The sequence below is a fragment of the Oratosquilla oratoria genome, chromosome 4 (genome assembly GCF_046742065.1).
Source record: "Oratosquilla oratoria isolate Oo_2021 chromosome 4, ASM4674206v1, whole genome shotgun sequence".
NCBI classification, from domain to species: domain Eukaryota; kingdom Metazoa; phylum Arthropoda; class Malacostraca; order Stomatopoda; family Squillidae; genus Oratosquilla; species Oratosquilla oratoria.
In genome coordinates, this window is record NC_134780.1 from 76,713,434 (window position 1) to 76,726,693 (window position 13,260).

The window sequence follows — 13,260 nt, forward strand, 5'->3', positions numbered from 1 at the left end:
TATAATTACCTAAATGTATATACCTGATTTTGGTATTGGAATGGAGAAATCCTTGAGGGGTTTTGTCTCTCAATCCAATTAAAATATATGGATAGGTATTTAGCCTAACTGTAGTATACAAGCAAGGAGCAATGCCTGTGGAGTTCTGTCTTCTACTCTCCAATTTATCAAACTTAGCTTCAAATTCATGTACAATTCCAACTTTGTCTATATTCTTAATTTCCAATGTATATATGTATACTTTCTTTTAGGGTGGAGGGGAGTGGAGTGTATTAGGGATGGAATGGGTGGGAGTGGTATTTATGCCTTTTTCTTTTTGGCTACCTCCCTTATAAGGGGAAAAAGCCTTTGGTAAATGTATGTATGTATGTATGTATACATCACAAATAGGAAATACTTAACCATCTTAATCATTTACCTCTTTGGCAATGGTGTACTATTTGCAAATGTATAACGAGCCATCAGGTCAACACAAGTCTCTCGAAGATCATTGTGGAACTGCATCATTTCTACATCTCCTTTAGATCTTGACTGTTGATAAATGAAAAAAAAAAAAAGTAATATATGGACAAATTATTCATTCGCACATGAAAAAATAAAATAAACAAGGTCATTTTTAGTTCAATATCTACAGCACTGCAATAAAGTCTAAGGTGTAAACAACAAATGGTACAGTATGTGTTTCAAATAAAAAGATTTCTACAATATCAGAGGTATGCCACTAAACCTATCAACCATAACACCCTACAATGTAATAAAAGTCTCCAAAGACATATAATAGATAGGTTAAGAGAACATGGAATTGGTTGGGACTGACTGGTAGCAGTGCAAATGGCAATGGCACAAATGGTAATATTATTTGTGTCAATCCAATTCATGCAGTACTATACAGTGTACGGTAGCAATGCCAATCTATTAAGACAACCTTCACTAAAGTGCATAGACTCTTCTACTCATACAGGCTAGTGTAGTTCCACAAAAAGATGTGGTGATGATTTTTTACAATATGTAGTATTAGATACTTTGTATCATTGGCAGCATCTCAACATTCAATGTTATGTCTCATTTTGGTTACAAGGAGCTTTCGTCATCTCGATATTTACAAGTGCAATACTTCTATATGATGCAGTTAATAAAAGTGGGAATATATATATATTTACAAAGGGAAAGCATCCTGTACATAGTGTGTACATTTATGAGAGATGAAAGAAAAGAAGCATAGTGCTATATAAAGAAACGGCCCTCAAGCATACCAATTACAATAACAGTAAAAACCTTTGAGGTGAAATCAAATTGATATATTAAAAGAACTGTTCATTAATATATACACATTACCCCCTTCATTATGATGATGCCCTGTCTATTGAACAAAATTGTCTGGTATTGGTCAGATCAAAACCTGTGAGAGCCATCACTATAGCAATAGGATCTATCTTCCTCATTACTGTTAGCCCCTTATGCTAAATAAAATGACCAGATATTAACCAAAATAAAACTTGTGAGCATCACCATAGCAAAGGGGTTAATGAGGACAAAGGGGTTTGATGAGAACAAGGGATGGACAGCAAAGAAGAAAAATTAAAAGGTAGAATAACCGATTTAAAAGCCACAAGGTAAGTAATGAGTAAAAAATGACCTTCAATGGAAGCCAAAAATATGTGAGACTTGCAATTCTAATATACATTTTGAAGTTATTAAAGGACCTGGGATAACACATGGTGATTACAAAATAAAATATTTTGTTTTGGTCAAAGGAGATGCAATGATGTGAGCATACAACAGTGAAGTTGAAGGAATGAATTAAAAAAAAAATTAAGTAAGGACACAGGGTCAAACCACAAAATGATGGATGGGAACAAGAGGGGATGAGGAAGCAAGGGGAGGGGAAGAGGATGGGAGGGGGAGGAGAGGGAAAAGTAAGGGGACAGGAGGCAGGATGAGAGGGAAGAGTAAGGGGAGGAGAGAAGGAGGGGGTGTAGAGGGGGGTGAAGGGGAGGGTAGGGAAAGGGGAGGGTAGGGAAAGGGGAGGGTAGGGAAAGGGGAGGGTAGGGAAAAGGGAGGGGAGGGGAGGGGAGGGGAAGGGAGGGTAAGGGTAAGGGTAAGGGTAAGGGTAGGGGTAGGGGAAGGGGAGGGGAAGGGAGAGGATGGGGGAAGAGAGGGGAGGAGATGGGAGGCAGGGGTAGGGAGGAAGCAAAGAAAAGGAGATGGGAGGGGAGTACAGTAGGAAGGGAGAATAGGGAGGAGGGTAGTGGGAGAAGGGGAAAGGGGATGAGGGGAAGGAGAGGAGGGAAAGGGGAAAAGGGAAGGGTGGAAGAGGGGGAAGGAGGAGGAGGGGGAAGGAGGAGGAGGGGGAAGGAGGAGGAGGGGGAAGGAGGAGGAGGGGGAAGGAGGAGGGGGAAGGAGGAGGAGGGGGAAGGAGGAGGAGGGGAAAGAGGAGGAGGGGGAAGGAGGAGGAGGGGGAAGGAGGAGGAGGAGGGGGAAGGAGGAGGAGGAGGGGGAAGGAGGAGAAGGGGAGGAGGAGAAGGGAAGGAAGGGAGGGGGAAGGATAAGGGAAGGGGGTGGGAGGAGGGGAAGGGAGGAGGGGAGAGGGGGAGGAGGGGAGAGGAAGAAGTGAGGTGAGAGGAGGGGAGGAGATGGGGAAGTAAAGGGAGGAGACAGAAGGAGAGGGGAGGAGACAGAAGGAGAGGGGAGGAGACAGATGGGGGTCAGAGGGGAAGGCTCAGAAGAGGCTGAAGAACTTACATGGGACTTTCATGATAGAGGGCTGGTAGGGGGCTGGTAGGGGGCTGAGAGGGGACTTATTGGAGGGGGGGAGGGGTGACAGCAGCCTGAGAGAAGGTTGGAGTGGTGACAGAATGATGCGCAGGGGCTGACAAGGAGACAGGAATAACATACACGGGAAACAAATAGACTTGTTTTGCAAATTACAAAGCAAATAAATTAAATCCATATTTCATTATACAATCTCTGGACCCAAATTTTACTTTTAACAGAGCTGGGGATTTTTCTTTTTTAGTAAGCTGGAAAGGAAAATGTGTTACATACAGATTAGTTAAAGAGAAATGGCTAATCCTGTTGCATATCTATTCACTGTTCCCTCCCCCCACCACTTTAACTCTCCTTTAAAAGAAAAATATTAATCAGGTGTGTGTATGTATTTACATATGTATATAAACCATAACCGTTACATTGTACAACATAAGCATCCACACTAGTGCATCCTTCACCATAGAAACACAGGTTTTGAAGCACACCAGCTCATGCTACATGTCTGGAAGAGACTTTATATATATAAATTGAACATCCAAGAGTTAACATTGCATACAACCAAGCAACAGCCAATAAGTTTGATCTTAAAAAGAAAGTTTCCAGTAAAAAATAAAATAAAAAAGATTATATATTTATATCTAAATTGAATTTTGGTCTTATAGTTCTATACTGTCTGTATATATATATATATATAGATATATAACTGTTGGATGTTATTCCTGTGCCCATCACCAGGATCACTCCCAAATCATACAAAGCACTTGGTCGTCTCCTCTAGGTCGTAGCTCCGAGTTGAAGAAAGCTTCACCTCCTCCAGTCTCTTGTGTGAAAACGACACAGAGCGGGTAACCCTCGCTCTACCACACAATATGGCCTGGAACCAGCAACAACGGAAAAAGTTCAGCACAAACCCAAGTGGTATGCCAGGCAATTCTTGTTGGGGAATTCCTCTTTCAAAAAAGGGCAAGCATAGCATGTAAACAAAGAGCAAAATAAAAATAATGGGCACCACCATTAAAAAAAGGAAAAAAAAAAGGAAAAAAATCACATTAACCCTTTTACTGTTTTTATATATTTATTTGTATCTTTATTGTGATTATCATCAGGTGATTTTAATCAGGTGAGGGAGAAGCCCCATGCAGCAAAAGGGTCAAGTGGGTTCAGAAACTAAAAAAAAGCTATATACAGAAAAAATATGACTGCATGTAATCATAATTGTTGCCTCAAGCTTCACTTGCTAGAAAACCGCAGACCCACAGTGGCTAGCAATGGTCCTCAGGCTCTCCCATAGATCTTTCTCAGTAAAAAAAAATCAAAATATTTTCTGTGTTGCATTAGTGTAGGTCAGTTTCTATATTAATGACTTACAGTAGTAATAGTACGAGGAGAGCAGTCACTGGATGTTGTCTCTCCTTATATGAAATGGTGAAGGAAATATAGTTGAAGATCTGAGAGAGATCTTAGGTTTGGTCCAGAGACAGAGTGCAAGCACCTCAGGGTTGCACTTCCAGGTGGAAGCGAGGGTGTCAACAAGTTTTAAAGATAGGCAGTAGGGAGATTATTCTCACATCCACTTTGCAATACTACTACCAGCAGGTACACATCACTGGTTCCTGACTCCATAAATACTTGCCTATACAAAAATCATGTCTATATACATGTACAAAAATTCAAGCACATTAGGTAAAATGCTCAAATGCTTGTGTTATATGCAAGTTCCAGACTGACTAAGGAAGGGGTGGGGGTGTTCAAAGGTTTCAAAAATACTGCCTAACTTTTACCCAACATTTCCTAAAGATTATCTGATGACTAATTGGTGGCAGGTTTGCTATGCATAGTTACTGGGGTACTGGTGGAAAAGACTACTAATATAATAAAGAAACTGGTTCCAGCTTCCCTTTTTTCAAAAGAGCTGTGCCTCCAACCTAAACATAATAAGGCCACAAGGCTATCCTCACAAAAGGAATAAAGTTTAATGTTGAAAATCTAAATAAAAGCACACTCACACACACTCATTAAGAGATGTTGAGGGTTTTAGTTAGGTGAAAGAAAAGGATGATAAAACCATCATGCATGAGAGAATTGGTTAAGTGGCAGGAAGAAACAGACCAAGAGAAAATCAAGAATTTATCCAATGATATCATCCAGATATGCATTGATGTTTGAAGTATTAGTAGCTTAATGCTCTGCTCAAGAATTCAAGAGAAAATATTTAGAATACTTATCAAATAGTGAGTGACTGTACTTACTGATAAACAGAAAACCAAAACTGATCAACTTAGGAAAACAAGAGTTGTAAAAGGATATGGTGATTTTGGTATTCCACTGGCATTAACTAGGATTTCTATACATGTGGACAATATGCCACCAAAGAGGTGGAGTCATAGATTTAAGGAGAGCACCAGAACAAAGGGTCAGTAGAAATTGTAAAATGTTTTTTTGAGTAGGGATTAGTTTAAAAGAACACTCCATTACTCTGGTCCACATAAATGTCAATATCTATCTCATTATATACCAAGGGCCTTTTCCTCCTTATAAGGAGGGTGGCCAGCCAAAGCTATTTCCATTCCAATCCCATCCACTACCCATTGTCTGGGAATGTCACTAAAGTCCCTAACATACTGTGTAAATCTTATGTACACAATACCAAATACGGATAGGTTAAGTATGAATATAACTGACTTGACACTACACACAACTACATGTGCCACTTAATAAGCTAAAGTAGAAACTCAATCTAAAGAATGGAATAGGAAGTCATTTATTTGAATGGTTTGGATATTTTTTGAGAGAGAAAAAAGAGAACAGTAATTCACGAAGAACAATCATAGAAACTGATACTGACATTAGTCATGTTCTCCACACAGCGAGATTAACGGACATTAATTAGCTGCATTTGCGGTGTTTTCGCTGTCTTTTCGATGTTTTGGCGTGGTTTATGGGTGGCATAGTGATTGCACGCACTAAACAACAGCACCAAAAACACCGAAAACACAGCTAATTAACATCCGTTAACCCCTTGAGTACCGGATGTGTGTTTTGTGACACCTGCGTGTCACGGCTGAGTGCACCCGCCAGGAACCGAGCGTGCTCCCCGTGACATGCACATGTCACAGTTATAAGCTGTGTGTATTGAGGGCTCTCAAGGCCTCGGTTTCTGGGTTATTTCTACCCACGTGGTGGCAAGTGTCTGTGTTTACAAACATAAGGTTCCAGCAATTCATGGGACGGTTTGAAACGTTTGTTTACGTAAGGTTGACGGGTCGGTAACAAAGGGGTTAATGAGAGGTCTCACTGTATACATAAACAACCTAATGGAAGAAACAGTTGAGTACATAAACACATTTATGGATAATAATATTCTGCAAATAGAAATAACTTATGAGAAATAAATAGAAGCTTTGTAGTTGGGTCAAGACAAATTATATGGAGCTGGAGTTGTCAAAGGAATTCAATGTAATATCAGTAAATACAGTGTGATGCACAGATAAGACAGCCAGAAAAGGATAGCAGCAATGTACAAACTGGAAAAAAAGATTAATAAGAAGAAAGATTTATGAATAATAGTGACTAAAACCTTGATCAAGCAAGCCTGTAATTATCATGGTCAGAAAAGCAAAGGCATGATTAGAAAATGTTTAACTTTCACTCAGTTACAGAAAAGCAATGGCATGATTAGAAAATGTTTAACTTTCACTCAGTTACAAGGTCCTGGGCACTGACAACACCCTTAAGCTCTTCAATACAAGTCAAATATTTGCATGCACATTAGACGGTCTGATGTACAATGATGTATCACAATACGCACTTTATCAAATATAACTTTACTGCTGTTATACTCGTTCTCTTTCACATAGAATGTTTACTTGACATCAATCAAATCAATGCCCAAGAGCTTTCTTGCTAGGGACTTATGGCTCCAAGAAATCTGGTTATATCCACCGAGTTACCTCAGTCACTGAGTGAAGAGATTTTAAGGTATTGTTTTGTGCGAGTGTAGAGCAATTCAAGATGTGTTTTGTGCAGTGAGTGAACAATGGGTACTTGGTATCTGTTATCAGGTTAAATATGTGCAGGTACTGCTTCTGACCCAGGGCAGTGGACAAGGTGCAGGGATGACCCGTCATCCAGGAGGTGCTAAGATAAGAGGGAGGGTGGAGGTGGTGTGCAGTGTATTCAGGGATGGAATGGGTGGGAATGATTTTATGCATTTTCCCTTTTGGCTACCTACCTTGTAAGGGGGAAAAAGCCTTGGTATATGTATGTGTATGTATGTACTGTTTCAGTGGGCCATGCCTTCTTATGATGACACAAAGTCACATGGGCAACAGAGGAGCTCCCAAAAGTGCAGTGCACCTGGAGACTCTGCCAATATCCATAAACTAATATGCCCTAAAGATTCCTGAACTGAACCCATAAGTGTGGCTGGATTCTGGAACATTTAATTACATAACACATGACCAGGAATATACAATTGTGATATTGAACCCACATCTGAAAATTAATATAGGTAATCCTGATGGAATCCAATGGGAAATCCCAATGTTTATGGTCTTCATGAAAGTAGCAGTTGCCAACAAGACTGATGAGTTAAACACCATATGAGGACGGAGCCTTTACTTGTACGACATTTCGCTTATTACAGCTTTTTCAAGCTGTAATAAGCGGAACGTCGTACGAATAAAGGCTCTGTCCTCATATGGTGCTTAACTTGTCAATGTTTATGGTACATACTGGGGCTGATATATTGGGAAAATGTCCATTAAGAGTGACAACAGTTTTGCAATTATGATGTTCATTATCAGTTATCACACTATTCAACCTCAATTTTGAAAATGATTAGGAATAATGATGAATCAATTGCATTGTATACCTGATAATTTACCAGCTACCCACATATTCAACTACCCTGGGCATGCATGTCCCAGTACTTGGTGTCTTTTGGTTGTACAAATTTTGCTCAGTATGTGACTTTGAGGAAGGACGGGAGAGGACAGAAGACAGGGGTGAATGGAGAATGGTTGTATATGGATGATGTTGTGATTGCATGAGGTGGAATGGGTGGGTGAGGTAGTATATGTGAGCAAAATTTGACGCAGCCCGAAGGGATTTCTCCCCGTTCTCTCATTTTATGCAATGGGGGGATGGAGAGGGGGGGTCGCCGATTTAATGAAACAGCCTTGCTGTGGATGTGCTGTGTCTTGCGACACTGCTTCTGACCCAGGGCAGTGGACAAGGTGCAGGGATGACCCGTCATTCAGGAGGTGCTAAGATGAGAGGGAGGGTGGAGGGGTGTGGAGTGTATTCAGGGATGGAATGGGTGGGAATGAATTTATGCCTTTTTCTTTTTGGCTACCCCCCTTGTAAGGGGGAAAAAGCCTTGGTATATATATATGTATGTATGTGACTTTAACAATGTCAACTAATTTCAATCATTTTCTTTTCCAGTCAATCACCTGCTTCCCTGTATTTACCCAGAATGCCAAGGAAATTGACAGTTAATAGTTTAGGCTAAATGACATACATACATACATACATACATATACCAAGGCTTTTTCCCCCTTACAAGGGAGGTAGCCAAAAAGAAAAAGGCATAAAATCATTCCCACCCATTCCATCCCTAAATACACTCCACTCCCCTCCACCCTCCCTCCCATCTTAACACCTCCTGGATGACAGGTCATCCCTGCACCCTGTCCACTGCCCTGGGTCAGAGGCAGTGCCGCAAGGCACGGCACATCCACAGCAAGGCCGCTTCATTAAATCGGCAACCCCCACCTCATCATTTCTCACAATATCTAGCCTAGTAACCCCTATCATACTTCTCAGACACCTCATTGCAAACACATTCAAACTCCTTTTCTCTTCCTCTCTTAGATTCCATGTTTCTGCCCCGTACAGTGCTATTGGCACAATTGCTCCTTCATACAGTCTCCTCTTAGCATCCATTCCCAAATGTCTATTCCTCATTACACTTTTTAATCCACCAAGGCATTTACTCGCTTCTCTCAATCTACATTCTACCTCCACCTCCACTCCCCCTTTTCCTGCCCCATTTGCACCCATGTATCTAAAACTATCCACTTCCTCCAGTCGCTCTCCCTTAATGCTCACTTCCAGTCTGCTGCCACTTTCACCCCTTGTACCTCTCATCACCTTACTTTTACCCACATTTATCTTCAGCTTTCTTCTTTCACACACTCTCCCAAACTCTGTCACCAACTTCTTCAATCCCTCCTCCGATCCTGCCACAAGCGCAGTGTCATCCGCAAACAACAGCTGGCTCACCTCCCACTTTTCTCCATTTTCTTTAACCATCTCCAATCCCTGACCCACCACCCTTGCTAAATGACACTTGGTGAAAAAATGTGTGTCACTGCCTGGAAGGAGTGGATGTAGGATTCTGCAATCCACCTCCATATCCATTCCTCCATTCATCATCACATGTGACCCCCAAGGTACTTAAAATTCTCCACACCCTCAAACCATACACTCTTCAAACTCACATTCAACTCACCACCATCGTCATTCCTTGTACAACTCATCACTTTACTTTTGTTCATGTTCACTCATAATTTTTCTCCCATATACCATTCCAAACTGTCATCAGTTGCTTTTGTCTCTCCTCAGAATCCACAAGCATAAACTCATCAACAAATAACCTCCAGTTTACCTCATGTTTTTTCATTCTCACCCACCAACTCCAAATCTCTGTCCAGCACTCTTGCATTCATCATCACATACATATACATAATGAATAACCATGCTGGCATCACACAAACACACAGGCACACAAAAAAGGATGAAGAAGAATACTTACAAAGTAGGATCACAAAACAAGCACTCTAAGACTGACCCCCAAGCTCTATATTCCACCAAATTACAAAACATCTGCTTGAATGAGAAATCTCTCTCACAACAAACAAGATACACATTGGCATAATTGTTCATGCCATCATCCAGCACTGAAACAGTACCACAGACTCAAAGTGCTCTGGATGCAATCAATACACAAATGACACAGAACACCTCATCGTAACTGTGCCACTCTTACCCTACCCAGAAAACAACACAATATATTTTCCTTCAGTGACTTTGTACCAAACCCATGTCTACTGCTAGTCAACTGGGAGTTGTAGGTCTCCTGCAAGAGAGACTTGGGGCGATGGATTGACTGAATAATTACAAAAAAGAAAAAGGAAAAAAAGAAAAAAGAAAAGAAAAAAAAAAAGGAGATTGTGAAGAGGGTATGGCCCAAATTGATGTTTAATTCTTTCATTATTCATTAGAGTGGATGATAAGGGAAGCTACTATATGATGGTGCAATAGAGGTAAACCCAACTCTGGCGGTTATGCCTTGCTATGGAAGAGCTGTGCCTTGCTGCATTAACTTTGACCCAAGCAGTGTGATTGGGGGCAAGGATGACCTTTCATCTTCATTACCCCAGGTTTCATTAACTGGAGACATCCCCATACTGGTTGGCAATGGATCCTGAGCCCTCCCTCTGGGGAAAATTTTTTGTATGTTGGGCTGTTGTCTGTGCTGTATTGATGTGATTTGTTTTGATCACTAGCTTAATAGTCAGAGGAAGTGATCAGTTGCTGACATACAAAGAGTGATACAGAGAGAGAAAGAGAGATAGAGAGAGTGTGTGTGTTTACCTAACTGTATTTACCTAATTGTAGTAGAACCCTCATCTCTGGGCACTACTATAAATTTTGTTCCATGCAAGAAATCCTCCATCCATTCCAGTAATTTACCTCGTACCCCTCCTATGGTTTTCAGTTTTCTTAGTTTTCTATGTGGCATTTTATCAAAAACTTTTTGTAGGTCTAGGAAAACACAATCAGCCCATCCTTCCCTTTCCTGTATTGAGTAAAAACCGATTAGATTTGTGGCACATAATCTTCCCTGTCTGAATCCAAACTTTCTCGGGTTTAGTACGTTGTTCTCTCCCACATGTTTTGTTCATCTACTTTTGATAACTTTCACAAATTTTGCCTATAGCACTTGTAAGGAAAACCAGTCTGTGATTTGTTGGGTCTTCCTTGTTTCCTCCTTTATGTATTGGAACAATGTTGGCCTTTTTCCAGTGTAATTTGCCTACCAATTCTTCTTTACACTCTAATATCCAATTTGCAATTCCATCTGGGCGGTGTGATTTCCTGACATCAAGTTTTGTTATTTGGTCCATTATTTCTACTCATGTTGCTATTATTTCCCCCATAAGAGGGGGTCTCACTTCTTGCTCTTCATCCCAGTGCCATACATTTTCTCTTGTGAAAACCAACTTAAAATGTTTACTCATTACCTCAGCCATTTCTATATCTTCTGTGTATTCCACGTTCCCTTGGTGTAGTTTCTATCTTAATTGTTTTTCAATTTGCCATAGAATAGTTTTGGTTGATCCTTACATTTTTCTGTTACATCTTTTTCATAATTTCTTTCTCCTTTCCTGTATATTTCTACATATTCTTTTCATTGATATATGCCGCTTTCTAGGATTTTTCTCTTTTTTCCCATCTTTTCCATGCTTTCTTTTTTCTCTTTTCTTTTTTTTTTTTTTTGCCTCACTGCACCTGTTAAACCAGTACAATATACAACTTTCCCTGTTTTTGTCTTGATACGTATTTATCCAACCCTTCATTATCGATTTCCATCAGAATTTTCCATTTTTCTTCTGCTTGCAGAGATCATTGTAGAATTTTTTCCAACTTGCTTCTTGAAAAAATTTCTTAAGTTTTACAAAGTCTGTTTTACTATACACCAGTCTCTCTTTTCTGTATTTCTCATTTCTCTCCATATATATTTCCTCCTTTAGTTCTAACTCAAGTACTATGTGGCCACTCTTCCCAATTGGTGTTTTGTATTTAATTTTATCAACAATTTCAGGTTCTGATGTAAAGAATAAATCTAGTCTCAACAGTTTTTCATTATTTCTATATTTGGCATTTTTCTTTACCCACTATGTCATTGTATATTCCATAGCCATGTCAAGTAATACATTTCCCCATAATTCCTCTCCACCTTTCACTGTCATTTCCTCCCAACAGATTTCTTTGCAGTTAAAATATCCCATAAGTACCCCGCTTCCTCCATCTTTCAGCACCCTATTTAATGAAATCCTTCTATCTTCTGACATTTTAGAGTAATCTCTCCAAAAACCCATTTTTGAGGGCACATAAATCACTACACTCTCTTTCTTGTCATTATCTTCAACACTTATCATGATGATCATTTCTACACTGCCCTCCATTTGTAACCTTTGTCACATTTAAATTTTTCTAAGCCAAGACCATGACTCCTCCATCCTATTTTTCCTCTCTATTTCTAAGCCAGTGATTATATAATCCATTTCCAATGCTGTTAGGTGATAGTGGGCCCCTTAATTTTGTCTCTACAATTGCCATTATGTCTGGTTTTGCTTCTGACAAATAATCATTAAGCTCATTTAATCCTGAAATTAATCCATTTATATCAGTATAAACCACTTTTAATTATCTACACTCTCTATTTCATTCTTTGTTCCTTTCATTTCCCTTTCTTAAACATACCATTTTCCAGTCTCATGTCTAACATTCTCCAAAAGAACTTCTTTTTCTCAGTCTGTATTCTCTTCTCATTTTTTCTTTTTTGCTTTGCTTCTTAATGCCTTCTTTCTCTTTCCTCAAGGTTCATATCCCTTTTTATCCATACATCTTTATAGTGCTCAGTATTAACTAACTTTCCTATTCTTGCTAGTATCTCTTCCACTGCCCTTTGTGACCTTAGTTTGACCATTAGGGGTCAATTTCCTTCTACATATTTTCCCATTCTATGCACTTCCTCCATTTCCTTTTCTAATTCTTGCTCTTCATCTTGTACTACTCTCAAAACATCTCTTGCTACTTCTTTCTCTTCTTTGTCTCTCACAAACCTAATGTCTTTTTTTTTCTTTTAGACCATATACTACTATACACTTCTTTTTGTCTACTGTATCCCTCACCAAATTTTCCTTTTCCTTGATTACCTGAATGATTGTTTCCTTACTACTCTCCTGCATTTGTTGCTAAACAATTTCCTTACAAGATACTTCATCCTTTTCATGATCTTTTTCCATTCCTTTCTGAGTTGTTGTCACTTTTCCTTGCCTATACTTCCTCCAATTTTCCCAGTCATTGCCTTCATTTGTTCATTTGCCTCCTTTATGGTCATGTGTGCATGTGTGTGTGTGTGTGTGTGTGTGTGTTTCCAGTTTGGAAACAATGTCAGATCTTCCTGATGAAGGTGAGCATGTTGACAAGTTTTGAGGACAGTCATCAGGATAACGATTCTCTCCACCACTTCCAGATAATCATCATCAGTCCCTCAACTTGATGATTCTGTGATACAAAATTAAGAGCAAACATGTGACATTATAAAGCAATACCAAACTGGGGTATACATAAAAATCTTAATTCTGCTTTTGATCCAATGATGTTTGGTCAGTCATGCTCTACAAGTTTTTTCTT

The 13,260-nt window shown here is 39.7% G+C and overlaps 1 protein-coding gene across 6 annotated transcripts in view; it reads right to left on the reverse strand.

Annotated features, from left to right (window-relative positions):
* The window catches only part of gig (TSC complex subunit tuberin), a 59,712-nt gene that overhangs the window by 22,919 nt on the left and 23,533 nt on the right, over window positions 1-13,260 (reverse strand). For 5 of the 6 annotated variants that reach the window (XM_076184399.1, XM_076184396.1, XM_076184393.1 and 2 more), the window contains exons 20-21: window positions 3,524-3,643; window positions 419-531 (exon numbers count right to left, since the gene is read on the reverse strand). In XM_076184399.1, the coding sequence (XP_076040514.1) occupies window positions 419-531; window positions 3,524-3,643 (233 nt within the window). The remainder of the gene's footprint in view (window positions 1-418; window positions 532-3,523; window positions 3,644-13,260) is intronic. The other variant, XM_076184397.1, reaches the window with a different exon arrangement.